The sequence below is a fragment of the Phascolarctos cinereus genome, unplaced genomic scaffold (genome assembly GCF_003287225.1).
Source record: "Phascolarctos cinereus isolate Bilbo 61053 unplaced genomic scaffold, phaCin_HiC Scaffold_2;HRSCAF=192, whole genome shotgun sequence".
Taxonomy (NCBI): Eukaryota; Metazoa; Chordata; class Mammalia; order Diprotodontia; family Phascolarctidae; genus Phascolarctos; species Phascolarctos cinereus.
The window spans coordinates 23,690,738-23,705,235 of NW_027555625.1; the positions used below are offsets into that span (position 1 = coordinate 23,690,738).

Sequence of the window (14,498 nt, forward strand, 5' to 3'; positions counted from 1 at the left end):
CATTGATGCATGAAAATACAAGAAAAATATTGCTAATAAACATCACCTTCCCAAATAACCATTACCTCCAAACCACGTGGAATGACCAGCTTTCAAAATAGAGACGTCTAGCGGAAGGAGCCAAAACCACATAGGAACAAAACTGAAAACATTAAACACAAGAGACTGACAAGATAGTGACCTGTGCCAAGACTGTTTTATGTGAGCTCCATCAAATATATGTGAAGAATGAGAACAGAAAAAATAGCAAAAGGCATAAGTTCCCATTTCTGGAGCTTTCAGGTTTTGCCAAAGCTCTTTTCTCGAGGCAAATGGTACATTATCCCATTTGACAGATGAGTAAACTGAGGCAACGTAGCTCGCCCAAGGTGACACAGACAGTAAGCCACTGATCTGGGACTAGACCCCAACTTTCCTGGCTCTAATTCCAGTACTCTTTGGAAATGCTGTGCTGACTTGTGTCCGCACCCACACATTCAGAACAGAAGCAGCCAGGGCTGGCCTCCCTGTCCCCAGAGAACACACAAATGCTGGCCAGGAACCAAGCAGCCCATTAAGCATTAGCAGTTCTGACAAACTCATGCCCAACTGGGAATCAGAAGTCTGAGCCAAGCTCTGCCCCTTCCTGGCCCTGAACCCTAAGCTCCTCTAATGAGACTCTTCGAAGGGGACTTTAATGACCACCTGGTTCAACCACCTCAGTTAACAGATGGGTAAAAAGAGGACGGGGTGGGGGAAGGGCCGTGGCTGCTTCTGATCCAGAAGGACCTTTGAGATCCTCTAATGTCAGTGGCTCATTTGACTGAAGAGAAACACGAGAGGTCGTAGATCTTGTCCCACAGCGTGTCGTGACCGAGTGGGGATCAGAACGAGGGGCTTCTCCTTCCAAGTCCGGTGGACTTTTACAATACACCACCTTCTCCCCATCTTCCCCAGGGGATTTCAGTCCATTGTCCTGGGAGGGAAGTGACGCCCCAGAAGACAGCAGGCTCGTGCCTGGGGAAACAGGCAGGCAGAAAAAGAAGCTGCCTCCCCCCACCCCTCACAGCTCACTCACGCAGACTTTTGATTCTCCCATTACAGCTTCATTCCTTTTGGCTGAAAGCACTAATGCATTACCATGTTGATTCCCTAGGAGGTGAGACAGTAAGCCATTATTGGCTGTGGCATGAAACGAGTTGACAAGAATCCTGGCAGAGTAGAGAGGGATGGGGATAGAAGCAGAAAGGTAGAGGGCACCTGGACACCTTGTCTTGGACAGACCTCACATAGCACCTCGTGTGCCCCTCTCTAATGAACTTAGTGGGCAGCTAGGTGGCACAGTGGATAGATCACCGGGACTGGAGTCATGAGTTCAAATCTGGCCTCAGACACTCACCACCTGTGTGACCCTGGACAAGTCACTTCACCCTGCTTGCCTCAGTTTCCTCATCTATAAAATGAGCTGGAGAAGGAAATGGCAAACCACTCTAGTACCTCGGCCGAGAAAACCCCAAATGGGGTCACGAGAGTCAGACATGAATGAAAAACTTAACAACAATGAACTTAGCTAGGAATGCTGCGTGTCCTAGTTATCTGTTTACATCTAAACTATGCCTTATCTAAACTCCATGTCTTCTCCGGAGTCCAGCACATAGTTCACATCTAGTGAATGTTTGGCGAATTTTGAGAGCATGGAGGCAAGTGAGGAATCAGAAGGGGGACGAGGGGCCCCTCGGAACCAAACTTTGCCTACTTGGTGGAGGGTAGTGCCCTGAAAGGGAGGCTAAAAAAAAGAGAGTGGAGTCGGAAGAATTGGGTTTGGCTCCTGGCTCTGCCTTTGCTGCCTGGGTGACCCTGGACTAGTCTCTTCCCCTCTGGGCGTCTCTCACCTGTCAAATGGGGGTGGGGGGGTGGACTAAATGACCTCTGAGGCCCCTCCCAGCTCTCCTCCCGTGGCTCTCCCTGGAGGAACGGGCCAGTTAAGAGAGGTGGGGCGGGGGGCGGGATTAGGGGAAGGGCTTCAGCCAGCTCCGGTAGGATGCTTCTCACTAGGAGAAGGCGGGCGGCTCACTGACTCGGGAGCCTGGGGAGGCGTCAGTCTTTCCCTCTGAAAACAAACTCCCTCTCCTGCTGTTTACTGGCCTGTAAACCTTGGGCTAAGCTCCCGGGCTGGGCCCATGCACAGAAACAAACTGTGCTCAGTTGTGTGTGGGGGAGAAAAGAGAAAGTCACGCCCAGAGGAGGAGTGTCAATGAAGGCTGTAAAGGGAGCAGGAGACCATGGCCTAGCTACATGGGAGACACTGACCAGAGCAGTGGGACTTAATGAAAACCGCCCGTCAGAGACTCTCGCATTGTGGGTCCTGAAGATCCCCCCAGCCCTGACGTTCCCTGTTCTAAGGCCCCTCCAAGCTCTGACATTCCATGTTCTAAGACCCCCCCCAGCTCTAACATTCCATGTTCTAAGGCCCCTCCCAGCTCTGACATTTTATGTTCTCAGGCCCTCCCAGCTCTGACATTCCATGCTATATGTTTAAAAAGGAGAAATGTCATTTCTACCCATGACTTTCCCCTTCTGTTTTTGTTCTCATCTTTCCCCTATCTCTTCCTTCAAGACTTAGCTCAAAGACTTCCCTTGTGAAGATAGCAGCCCTTTAAAAGAATAGGTGCTGGGAGCCTGCTCTAAGAGGCTGCTACCTGCCATAAGGACAGTTTTAAGAAATATGTGTGGCTCCACATTCTCCGTGCCTTCTGACCCTTCCTACGTAACCCAGGCTAATTAAGTCTCTGCCCAGTCACTCTCCCTGCTTCCTTGTGGCCTAAAGGGTTTAATTCAGGCTGGCATTCAAGGCCCTCCATGATAGAGGCACCACTAGATCTCTCTGCATGTACTCTACCTACACTGCACCGCCCGTCATCCCCCGAATGTGCCTCACACGTTCCTTCCCACTGGCCTTTGCTTACTGCTTTCTCCTAGAACACTCTTCTGTGGCTCTCTTCTCTGAATAATTAAATTGTCCCCATCTCTAAGGCCCCGCTCCAGTCTCACCTGCTCCAGGATGTCTCCCCTGGCCAGCCCATATTATTCTTGTCCGTCTTCAAACTCTTAGACCTTGTGGGGCTGCCCTCAAAATCTTCACTTTATATGCCCTTCTTTGAATTCTTTTTGAACCGTTTCGTGAACCTGCTTCATCTTCCCAACGATATCTGAGCTTCCCGAGCACAGGGTCAATGCATCACACACTCACAGAATCTGGGAGCTGGAAGGGACCTCAGACGCCACCCAGCACAGCCCATGCTGACCCTCAATCCCCTCTGCTACATTCCTGACAACGGCCCCTTCCAACTTTGCCTGAAGACCTCCAGGGCCTCCAGGGAGGGAGAAACCAGCGCACCTTTAAGCAGGGACCATCTGACTTTTTTTTTTTGGCTAAGCAATGGGGTTAAGTGACTTGCCCAAGGTCACACAGCTAGTAAGTATTAAATGTCTGAGGCCAGATTGGAACTCAGGTCCTCCTGACTCCAGGGCCGGTGCTCTATCCACTGCACCACCTACCTGCCCCTGACTTTTTTTTTAAAAGACGTTTGACCTAGGATTCATTTTCTCTTCCTATTGCCCAACTGATTCCCATTTTTTTCTTTTTTTAATTCAATTTTATTCCTTTCAATGAACAAAAAATTATTTTTCTCTTTTCTCCTCTCTCTCTGCTGAAAAAACAAAAACAAAATCCCTGTAACAAATATGCAAACAAAGCAAGCTCCCACATTGGCCGTATTCAAGAAGGACACGTCTTCTTCTTCCCCTGCGTCCCTCGCCTCTCTGTCAGGGGTGGGTAGCATGCTTCATCATCGCTGGTCCTCTAGAACCGTGGTCGATCATTGCATTATTCAGTCTCTCCAAGGCTTTCTTTACAAGGTAGTTGTCAATGTGTACATGATTGTCCTGATCCTGTTCACGACGCTTTTCATCAGTCCAGCCAGGTCTTCCCAGGTTTCTCTGAAATCATCCCCTTCATCATTTCTTACAGCACAATAATATTCCATCATCTTCATTCATCATAACTTGTTTAGCTGTTTTCCATTGGATGAGGAAGCCCTTAGTTTCCACTGAAAAAAAGAGCTACTAGAAATATGGGTCCTTTCCCTCTGTCTTTGACCTCTTTGGAGCATAGACTAGTCCTAGTAGTGCTGGGGCAAAGAGAAGGCACAACTTTTTTAAACAGCTCTAGCGAGCTATAAAGGAGTTTCTTCTGGGTAAGACATACAGCATGAATCTAGCACTTCCCACTCTCTGGGTCCGACAGAAAAAAAATCCGATTCTTCCTACAGATGACAGCCCTTCAAATATTTGAAGGCAGTTATCATATTAATAATAATGAAATAAAATAACAGCTGACGCTTACATAGTGCTCTAAGGTTTGCAAAGCAATTTACAGATATTATCTCATCTTATCCTCACAACCACCGAGGAAGGCGTTATCATTATCCCCATTTCACAGAGGAGGAAACCAAGACAGGCAGAGGCTAGGTGACTTGTCCAGGATCACACAGCTAATAAGCATCTTAGACTGGATTCAAACTCACATCTTCTTGCCTCCATCCACTTGGGCCACCTGGCTACTTGTTCTCTTTTTCAGGCTAAGCCCAGCACCAGTTCCCAAAGCCATCTTCATATTGGATGCCAAGGGCCATCGCCATCTTGGTTGCCCTCCTCCATGGGTTCTGCAGCTGATGAACACACTTCCTGAATGGCGGTCCCCAGAACTGAACCCAGTACTCCAGGACAGGGGACAAGAAGACACTCCTCTCCTTCATTCTGGACACTCTGCCTCTAGGAACACAATCTACGGTAGCATTAGCTTTCTCGACTGCCACGTCACACTCAGATCTTGTTAGCGGTATTTCATAACACACAGAAAACTTTCAACCTGCACTAACTGATTCATGCTGACAAAAACAGACACCCTGGTACCAACAATTCCACAATGATTTTTGGCAAAGAAACAGAAACTGAGGGGATGCCCAGCAAGTGGAGAATGGCTGAACAAGTTGCGGCTCACGGGCGTGATAGAATGTTGCTATTATTGTTTAGTTGTGTCCAGTTCTTCCTGACCTCATTTTGGAAGTTTTCCAGGCAAAGATACTGGAGTGGTTTGCCATTTCCTTCTGCAGCTCATTTTACAAATGAGGAAACTGAGGCAGCCAGTGTCTGAGGCCAGATCTGAACTTGGGAAGATGAGTTTTCTGACTCCAGGTCCACTTCTCTATTCACCGCACCACCCAGCTGCCACCTGGTCTAGGCACTTGCTGAAATGAACATCCCTCTGTTCTGAGATTGGGGGCCCCAGTTCTGCTGTTGGTGGATTGATCAAAATCACTGACAAGTGGCTGATCCCGGGATCAGACACTGGAGTGGGAATGAGAGACAGGAAGAGTTGGAAGCGACTGCTAAAAGAGATAGCTTTATCAGGGCTATAGAAAGCAGACACAGGAAGTCACTTTATCCAGAATGGGGTCATTGAGGTCAATGCTGGCAGAACCAATAAGAGAGAGAGAGAGAAAGAGAGAGAGAGAGAGAGAGAGAGAGAGAGAAGAGAGAGAAGAGAGAGAAGAGAGAGAGAGAGGAGACAGAGAGAGAGAGAGAGAGAGAGAGAGAGAGGGAGGAGAGGAGGGAGGAGAGAGAGGAGAGAGAGAGAGAGAGAGAGAGAGAGAGAGAGAGGGGAGGGAGGAGGGGGAGGAGAGAGAGAGAGAGAGAGAGAGAGAGGGAGGGAGGGAGGGAGGGAGGGAGGGAGGGAGGAGAGAGAGAGAGAGAGAGAGAGAGGAGAGAGAGAGAGAGAAGGGAGAGAGAGAGAGAGAGAGGGAGAGAGAGAGAGGGAGGGAGAGAGAGAGAGGGAGAGAGAGAGAGAGAGAGAGAGAGAGAGAGAGAGAGAGGAGGGAGGGAGGGAGGGAGGGAGGGAGAGAGCGCGCTTAGGGATGGAAACACTAGTCAAACAAAAACACTGAGAAAAAGAGCAGAAAGCAGAGTCCTTGGGAAATGCAACAGGAAGTCCAGTGGTGAGAAAGCATTAAAAGCCAACAGGACTCACTAGAAAGCATAGCAACAAATGGAGTTCTTCTTAAAATCATAAGTAGCATCTATCTAAAACTATCAATAACTATATTATCTGTAATGGGGACAAACTAGAAGCCTTCCCAATAAGATCATGGGTGAAGCAAGAAAGCTGGTTATCACCACTATTATTCAATATCGTACTAGAAATGTTAACTGTGGCGATAAAAAAAGACAAATCAAAGGAATTTAGAATAGGTAATGCAGAAACAAAATTATCACTCTTTGCAGATGATATGATGGTATACTTAGAGAATCCACTAAAAAACTACTTAAAATAATCAACAACTTTAGCAAAGTTGCAGGACATAAAATAAGCTCTCATAAATCATCAGCATATCCATATGTTACCAACAAAACCCAGCAGAAAGAGATAGAAAGAGAAATTTCATTTAAAGTAACTGCAGACAATATAAAATACTTGGGAGTCTACCTGCCAAGACATACACAAGAATTATATGAATACAATTACAAAACAGTTTTCACACAAATAGAGACAAATCTAAACAAATTGAAAAATATCAATTGTTCATGGGTAGGCCAAACTAATATAATAAAAATAACAATACTACCTAAGTTAATTTACTTGTTCAGTGTCATACCAATCAAGCTACCAAAGAATTATTTTATAAAGCTAGAAAAACAACAAAAAAAATCCGGAGGAACAAAAGGTCAAGAATATTAAGGGAATAAAAAGGGGTGAGGGAGGAGGAAGGCAACCTAGCTGTAACAGATCTTAAACTATACTAAAAAGAGATAATCACTGAAATATTCTGGTACTAGATAAGAAATGGAGAGATTGATCAATGGAATAGATTAGGCACACAATATACAGAAGTAAATGACCACAGCAATCTAATGTTTGATAAACCCAAAGATTCAAGTTTTGGGGGGTGAGAACTCACTATTCAACAAAAACTGCTGGGAAAACTGGAAAGCAGTCTGGCAAAAACTAGGCATAGACCAACATTTCACACCATATACCAAGATAAGGTCAAAATGAGCATATGATTTAGACATAAAGGGTGATATCATAAGCAAATTAGGGAAGCACGGAAAAATTGACCAGTCAGATTTATGGAGAAGGGAAGAATTCATGATCAAACAAGAAATATAGAGGATCATGAGTGGTAAAACGGATAATTTTTATTATATTAGATTTTAAAATTTTTGCACAAACAGCCAAAATTAGAAAGAAAGCAAGAAATGGGGGGATTTAGAGCAAATTTCTCTGATAAAGGTCTCGTTTCTCAAATAGGTAGAGAACTGGGACAAATTTATAAAAATAAGAGCCATTCCCCAATCAATAAATAGTCCAGGAATATGAACAGGAAATCTTCGGAAGAAGAAATCAAAGCTAGGGGCAGCTAGGTAGAGCGGTGGAGAAAGCACCGGCCCTGGAGTCAGGAGGACCTGAGTTCAAATCCGGCCTCAGACACGTAACGCTCACCAGCTGTGCGACTCTGGACAAGTCACTTAACCCCAATTGCCTTCCCCACAAAAAAAAAAAAATCAAAGCTATCAAAAGCTATGAAAAAATGCTTTTAGTCACTAATAATTAGAGAAATACACATTAAAACAACTCTGAGGTACCATCTCACACCTATCAGATTGCTTAACATGACAGAAAAGGAAAATGGCAAATACTAGAGGGGATGTGCAAAAACAGGGATACTGTTGGCAGAGTTGTGAACTGGTTCACAACTGGAGAACAATTTGGAACTATGCTATACAGCCATGCATACCTTTGACCCAGCAACACCACTACTAGGTCTACGTCCCAAACAGATCAAAGAAAAAGGAAAGGAACCATCTGTCCAAAACTATTTACAGTAGCTCTTTTGTGGCGGCAGAGAACTGGAAACTGAGAGGATGTCTATCCACTGGGGAATGGCTGAACAAGTTGTGGTGGATGATTGTGATGGAACACTGTGGTGCTATAAAAAATGACGAGGGGGATGGTTTTAGAACAACCCGGGAAGACGTATATGAATTCCTGAAAAGTAAGGTTAGCAGAACCAGGAGAACGTCATCCATAGTTAGCAGCAATATGGTAATGATGATCAACTGTGAAAGACTTTGCTACCCTGATCAATATAATGTTCCAAGACAATTCCCCAAAGGACCCAGGATGAAAAATGCTATGCACTTCCAGAGAGAGAACTCATGGACTCAGTGTAGATAGAAACATCTCTTCTTTCACGTTCTTTATTTTTATTGGGTTTTGTTTCTTTGCTTTTGTTTTTGTTTTTTTGCAACATGGCTAATGTGGAAACATGCTTTGCATGACTTCATATGTATATCGAGTATCATATTGCTTGCCTTCTCAAAGGGTGGGAGATGGACTCGCGATTCAGCTCAGTGCCACCTTCTCCGCTAATCTATCCCTGACACCCGCCAGTCACTAGTGCTGCCCTCTTCCTAAAATTATCGGGTATTTGCTCATGTGGGCACACATTGTTATTCACAATAGAATGTATGCTCGTTGAGGGCAGGGGTCACCTCACTTTTCTTTTATCACTCTAGTCTTATTGTTACATGTAAAACTCGTCTCCTTAATAGGACAGAATTCCTCACTGAAAGGAGGAATTTTTTCATTTTTTGCCTGGTACAAATTGGGGCATAATTGATGTTTGTTGTTAATTAAATTGAATTCTAATAACAATAACAACAACAGCGAGGCTAAGGGCATCCCCTGATGAGCACACAATCACTGACAGAGGATGAAGACAGGATTTTCATGCGTCAGCCACAAATGTGGGATTTGGAAGGAAGGAAGGAGGCATTTACTAAGTGCCTACTGCATGCCAGGCACTTCACTAAGGGTTTTAAGGAGAGCCCAGAAGGCAAACCGTGGTGGGGTCACAATTTTGCCGAGGGCTGACTTTTTGACACCACTTGCTGAGGTGACCTTGACCCAGAAGGCCAGAGCAGACTTCCAACGGTGACCACTGCCTGAACAAGCTCAGTGTGAAAGAAAGAGCAGCAGATTCAGGAACCAAGCCCTGCCTCCATCACTTACTAGCCCTGTGACCTTGAGCAAGTCACTTCCCCTGGTTAAGACTATTTCCTCAACTGTTAAGTGGGGATAATAATGCTCATGACCACACGATCTCAGATTTAGAGCGGGAAGATACCTTAAAAGTCAGTGAGTCCAGGAAACTGGGGGCTGAGTAAGTTAAGTGACTGGTCCAGGGTCACACAGCTTGGTAGGTGTCTAAAGAGGGAGTTGAATGCAGATCATTCCGACCACAAGTCGAATATGCCAACCCTCTCGCACTCTGCCTCTCTATTCTGTTCTGCCTCTCTACTCCCCTCCCAGGGATGTTCTAAGAAAAGCACCACATCACTGATAAAAGGCCCCAGAACTGTACCTTATTATTACTCTCTGGCCTTTGGGAACAGGGAATGATCTGAATGATTTAGGATGGACAGCAACAGGTGGCTTCACCCTCTGTAAAATACTGGTCAGATAGGATTTCAACAGGCAGAGAATTAAGGCTGGGATGCGAAACAAGATTTTGGGAGGGCAAGGCAGCCTGAGCCAAGGTTCAGAGGCAAGAAAGTATAAGATGGCAAACAGCAAACTGTCCATTTGAGTGGGAGCCTAGATTGTGTAAATGGGAATTGAACCAAGGACCACGATCACTCATTTCAAAGAGGCCAATTTAGGGGTCGTGGGAGGTGTGGCCAATGAGGACTGGTCTTTAAAGCATGCTCAGATTCACCTTCCCTCACCTCCCTTCACCCACTAAGCTTCCTTCTGGGTTTTACAGAGTAATCAGTCAATCAACCAGCAAGCCTTGAGCACTTGCTCATGACAGACACTGTGCTAAGCCCTACAGATATGAAGGCAAATAGTCAACCAGCATTTATTAAGCATCTTGTATGTGCTAGGCACTGTTCTAAGTGCTGGAAAAAGAGAGAGAAGTCAAAAACAGTCCTCCTCAAGGAACCCAAATGTTATTTAGGAGATAACACTTAAGATAAATATGAGTAAATGAAAGATAACCTTAGAGGGGGTGATAATAGCATCTGGGGGGAGTAGGAAAGGCTTCCTGGAGAAAGTAAAAATTGAGCTGAATCTTAAAGGAAGTCAAAAATTATAAAAATCAGAGGTTGGAAGAGAAAGAATTCCAGCCATGGAGATGGGAGATAAAGTGAGATGTGCAAGGTACAGGTAGATCATACAAGGCAGTAGGATTTGTTCATAATTTTTATTACACTAAATTAAAAAGGATTTGTGCAAATAAAATAAATGTAGCCAAGATCAGAGGGAAAGCAGAAAATTGGAGGGGAAAATTACAGATAGTTTATCCGATGAAGGTCTCATATCTAAAATATAAAAAGAACTTTGTCAAATCCATAAGTATATGAGTCATTCCCCAGTTGCTAAATGGTCAAAGGATATGAACAGGCAGTTTTCAGATGAAGAAATCAAAACAGTTTATAGTCATACAAAATGCTCTAAATCATTACTGATTAGAGAAATGCAAATTAACACAACCCTGAGCCATCATTTTACACCTCACAGATTGGCTAAAATGATAGAAGAGGAAAGTGACCAGTGTTGGAGGGGAACCCCTGGAAAAACTGGAACACTAATTCATTGTTGATGAAATCGTAAAATGATCCACCCATTTTGGAGAGCAATCTGGAATTATGCCCAAAGAGTTATTAAACCACCTATGCCCTTTGACTCAGCAATACCACTTTGTCATTCCCTTTGTTTAGAATACCCTCTACTCCCCACCTACAGAATTAATCCTACTCTTGATATTCACAGAAAATCTATATCCCTCAGGTGGTTGAGAGAAGAAGACCCTAGATACTATGGCAACCCTTGCGGGTTTTTATCTTGGCCTTCGAGAGATAGCCACTACTTGGTCTATTTCCAAAGGTGATTAGAGAAAAAGGAAAAGAATTTATATGTTCTAAAATGTTTATGGCAGCTCTTTTTGTGGTGGCGAAAAACTGGAAATTGCAGGGATGCCCATCAGTTGGGGAATGGCTGAGCAAGTTTTGGTATAGGAATGTAATGGAATACTATTGTGCTATAAGAAATGATGAACTCAATGATTTTAGAAAAAACATAGATGGACTGGCCCGAAATAATGAAGAGCAAAATGAGCAGAACCAAGAGAACATTGTACACAGTAACAGCAGTGTTGTTTTAAAAGGAACTTTGAGTGAATAAGTTATTTTGTCTATTATAAATACCCAGATTAACTATAAAAGACATGAAGAAAGATGGTGTCTGCATCCAGAGAAAGAACTGATAAATAGAAGTATGTATAAAATAATTTTGCATATATATGTGTGTATGTGTATGTATATGTAATATATATACATATATACCTATTTGTGTCTAATGGTAGCCATCTCTACCATTCACAATAGAATGTGTGTGAGGGGTAGAAGGAAAGAAATTTACATAAGAATTTTGTTGTATATTTGAAAGGAATAGCAAGTTGTACATAGTAGATTTTGCAGTTTCATGTGTAATCATCTTTTTATTGTACTGTGTTATGGAAGTGCTTGTTTTACTCCACAAATTAAAAATAAAATAAATGTTTAAAAAAGATGATTGGAAAGGTGGGAAGGAGCCAGGTTGTGAAACACTTTGATTCCAAAGGTAATAGGGGGCCACTGGAATTCACTGGGCAGGGTAGTGACATGATCAAATCTACACTGGTAGAAAATCACTTTGGCATCTGAGTGGAGGATGGATGAGAATGGGAAAGAACAGGAAGAAGGAAGACCGACCGATCAGGACAGCACAGCAGTGGTCCAAGGGAGGATCAATGAGGGTTTAAACTGGGATGGTGGCTTATGTAAATGCAGCGAAGGAGATGAACGTGAGAGATGAAGCAGAGAGATAAATTACAAGATTTGGCAGCTGACTTGGAGTTAGAGTCAGAATTAAGTAGGAGAGAGATGTTGAGGGTGACAACGGGTTTTGAACCTGGGGGACCAGAAGATGAAGTGTGCCCTCAACAGTAATAGGGAAGTTCAGAAGAAAGGGACATTTGCAAGGAAAGACAATGAGTTCTGCTTTGGAAACACTGAACTGGAATCAAGGCTGATGAGGGGCCAGTGCAGCAATGACCCCACCCAGCAGTGGACTGACTTGTTAGGGGAGACTTTGTATCCTGGAAGGAGCCAGCCCAGCTGAGCAAGGGAGACCCTCAGCCAGCAAACTTGCTGGGAACTCCCAGAATGGAACCAGGAGTCCTGAAGTGCTCCTAGCAACACATCTTCCCTGCAGCTGTACCTCAGCCCCTTAGTTCTTTCAGCTTTTCCCCAGGGGAGAATGTGCCCTGACAGGGGTCACAGGGAGGATGCTTTTGCACTTCTGTCCTTGCTATATTTTCCCAAGCAATACCTAAAACGGGGTGTCAGACCGCTCTAAGGTTCTGAGATTCTCCAGTGCAAAGTCTTTTCATACCTCCCGCCTGCAGAACACAACACTCTTCTGATTTAGTTAAATCACAGGGAGGGAACTCTAAGGAGCCAAATTATTCCAGAAAAATCACAAAATATTACATCTAGAAGAAAGCTCAGGGACCTCCAGCCTCAATCCCCCATCTTACAGATGCAGCAACTGAGGCTCAGAGAGGCAGTCTTCTGCCCCTCCCCACCCACTCCCAGCTCCCCCGTCCTGACCTCCCAGGAGGATTTCTTATATTGGACAAAGGCACTGGTCTCCCATCATCCTGCTCAGGAAATGTGTGAGCCCAGGCAGGTCATTTACCCTCCCCAGCCTCGGTTTCCTCAACTGCAAAATGGGGATAATAATAGCACCTATTTCGCAGGTTATTTTGAGGCTCAAATGGGATAATGTATGTAAAGTATTTTGAACACCTCAAAGTGCTTCATTAATAATAATAACTAAGAAATAATAATATAACCAGCAAGGTACTCATACGTGTATTATCCAACAGTCCCATGATGCTGGCTATTATTCTTATAAGCTCTCAGGCACAGCCCGGGTGTAAAAGAAAAGCTGATATTTTGCATGACTGCACGTGAATAATCAACATCGAAGTGCCTGCCTTCTCAAGGAGGACAGAGGGAATTTGGAACTCAAAAATTACAAAAAATGAAAGCTAAAAATGGTTTTTACACGTAATTCAGAAAAATAAAATAAAAGCATTCTTTTGGAAAAAGAATAACAAAAAATGAAAATAAAAGAGCGTGTATGCTAGGAGGCCAGCCGGGGTCCTGCAGCTTCCCAAGGGGGCAGCACCCTTCTCAGGCACCCTGTTGTTTCTCACCTGTTTCTTCCCACTGTCTCGTGGTCTTTTACCACCACATGCACCTCAGAGCTATGGTCCAAGGGGATGCCTTTCAAATCCCATTCAAATCCCTGGAAGGAAAGAAAGGGCAGCATCAGCAGGACAGCCCAGGGCCCCTGGCAGCAGCATGCCGATGGAGAGGGCAGAGAGATAGGGGAGGGCAGGACTCTGCCCCGTCATGGCCCCATCCCCCACACCAGCTTAGGAGCCCAGAGATCAGCACCTGGGAAGAAGCCACAAGAAGAAGCTGGGCTGGCTGAGAAACGCCCGGAGAACCTGGCTGCTTTCTTAGGGTTCAGAGTCAATGAGCGGTTCCCCTCTCAGCAAAAGGGATGCTTGCCTTTCTTCCGATACCCCCTATGAGCCATCTCCCCCACTGGACCACAGCTCTTTGGAGAAAAGGACTGCGTCTCCCTCTTCGGACCAGAGGGGCAGGAGCCGAGCCACTCTCTAGGCTAAGGGCTCCCAAACTTCCCATCCACACAATAATGAACTAGAATCAGGGGTGCGGAACCTGCGGCCTCTAGGTCCTCAAGTGCGGCCCTTTGACTGAAATCCCATTAGTACAAGGATTTGTTCTGTAAAACCTGGACTCAGTCAAGTCCCCACCCTGGACTAGATGATCTGAAGACCCCTTCTGGTCTGGTCGGAATCACCACCCCGGATCAGACTCAACATTCCTTCCGGAAGCTTTCTTTCTCCTTCATGTCCCTTCAGGCCAGCCTCATGGAGGAAACAGGACTTACATCCAGGAAACAGACTTGAAAACACATTCTAATGCCACCCAGCACTGGGGTCGGGGGTGAGAAAAGGTATCCGGAGCAAGATGAGACTTGAATGGGTGGGGTTAATCAGAAAGGGCTTCCTGGAGGAGGTGGGTTTGGTCTGAAAGGAGGAGGAGGAAGGAAGAGGCCCAGGTGCTGCCCCTAATCCTTAATTAGTGAATCCCTAATTGATAGCCCGAAGTTCCCAGAGTAACATTCAGATATCACTGAGTGGACTCCTTTTTTTTTTTTCAAAAAGGGGGTGTTAGTAGGTGAAGGGTCTTAGATCTCAAGCTACAAGGATCCTCCAAGATCATCTCATCCAAGTCCCTCAATTTACAGGCGG

At 44.9% G+C, this 14,498-nt stretch overlaps 1 protein-coding gene across 11 annotated transcripts in view; it reads right to left on the minus strand.

The window, feature by feature from the left end:
• The window catches only part of DYSF (dysferlin), a 257,583-nt gene that overhangs the window by 205,436 nt on the left and 37,649 nt on the right, over positions 1-14,498 (minus strand). For all 11 annotated transcript variants that reach the window (XM_021001176.2, XM_078149256.1, XM_021001178.2 and 8 more), the window contains exon 3: positions 13,368-13,459. In XM_021001176.2, the coding sequence (XP_020856835.1) occupies positions 13,368-13,459 (92 nt within the window). The remainder of the gene's footprint in view (positions 1-13,367; positions 13,460-14,498) is intronic.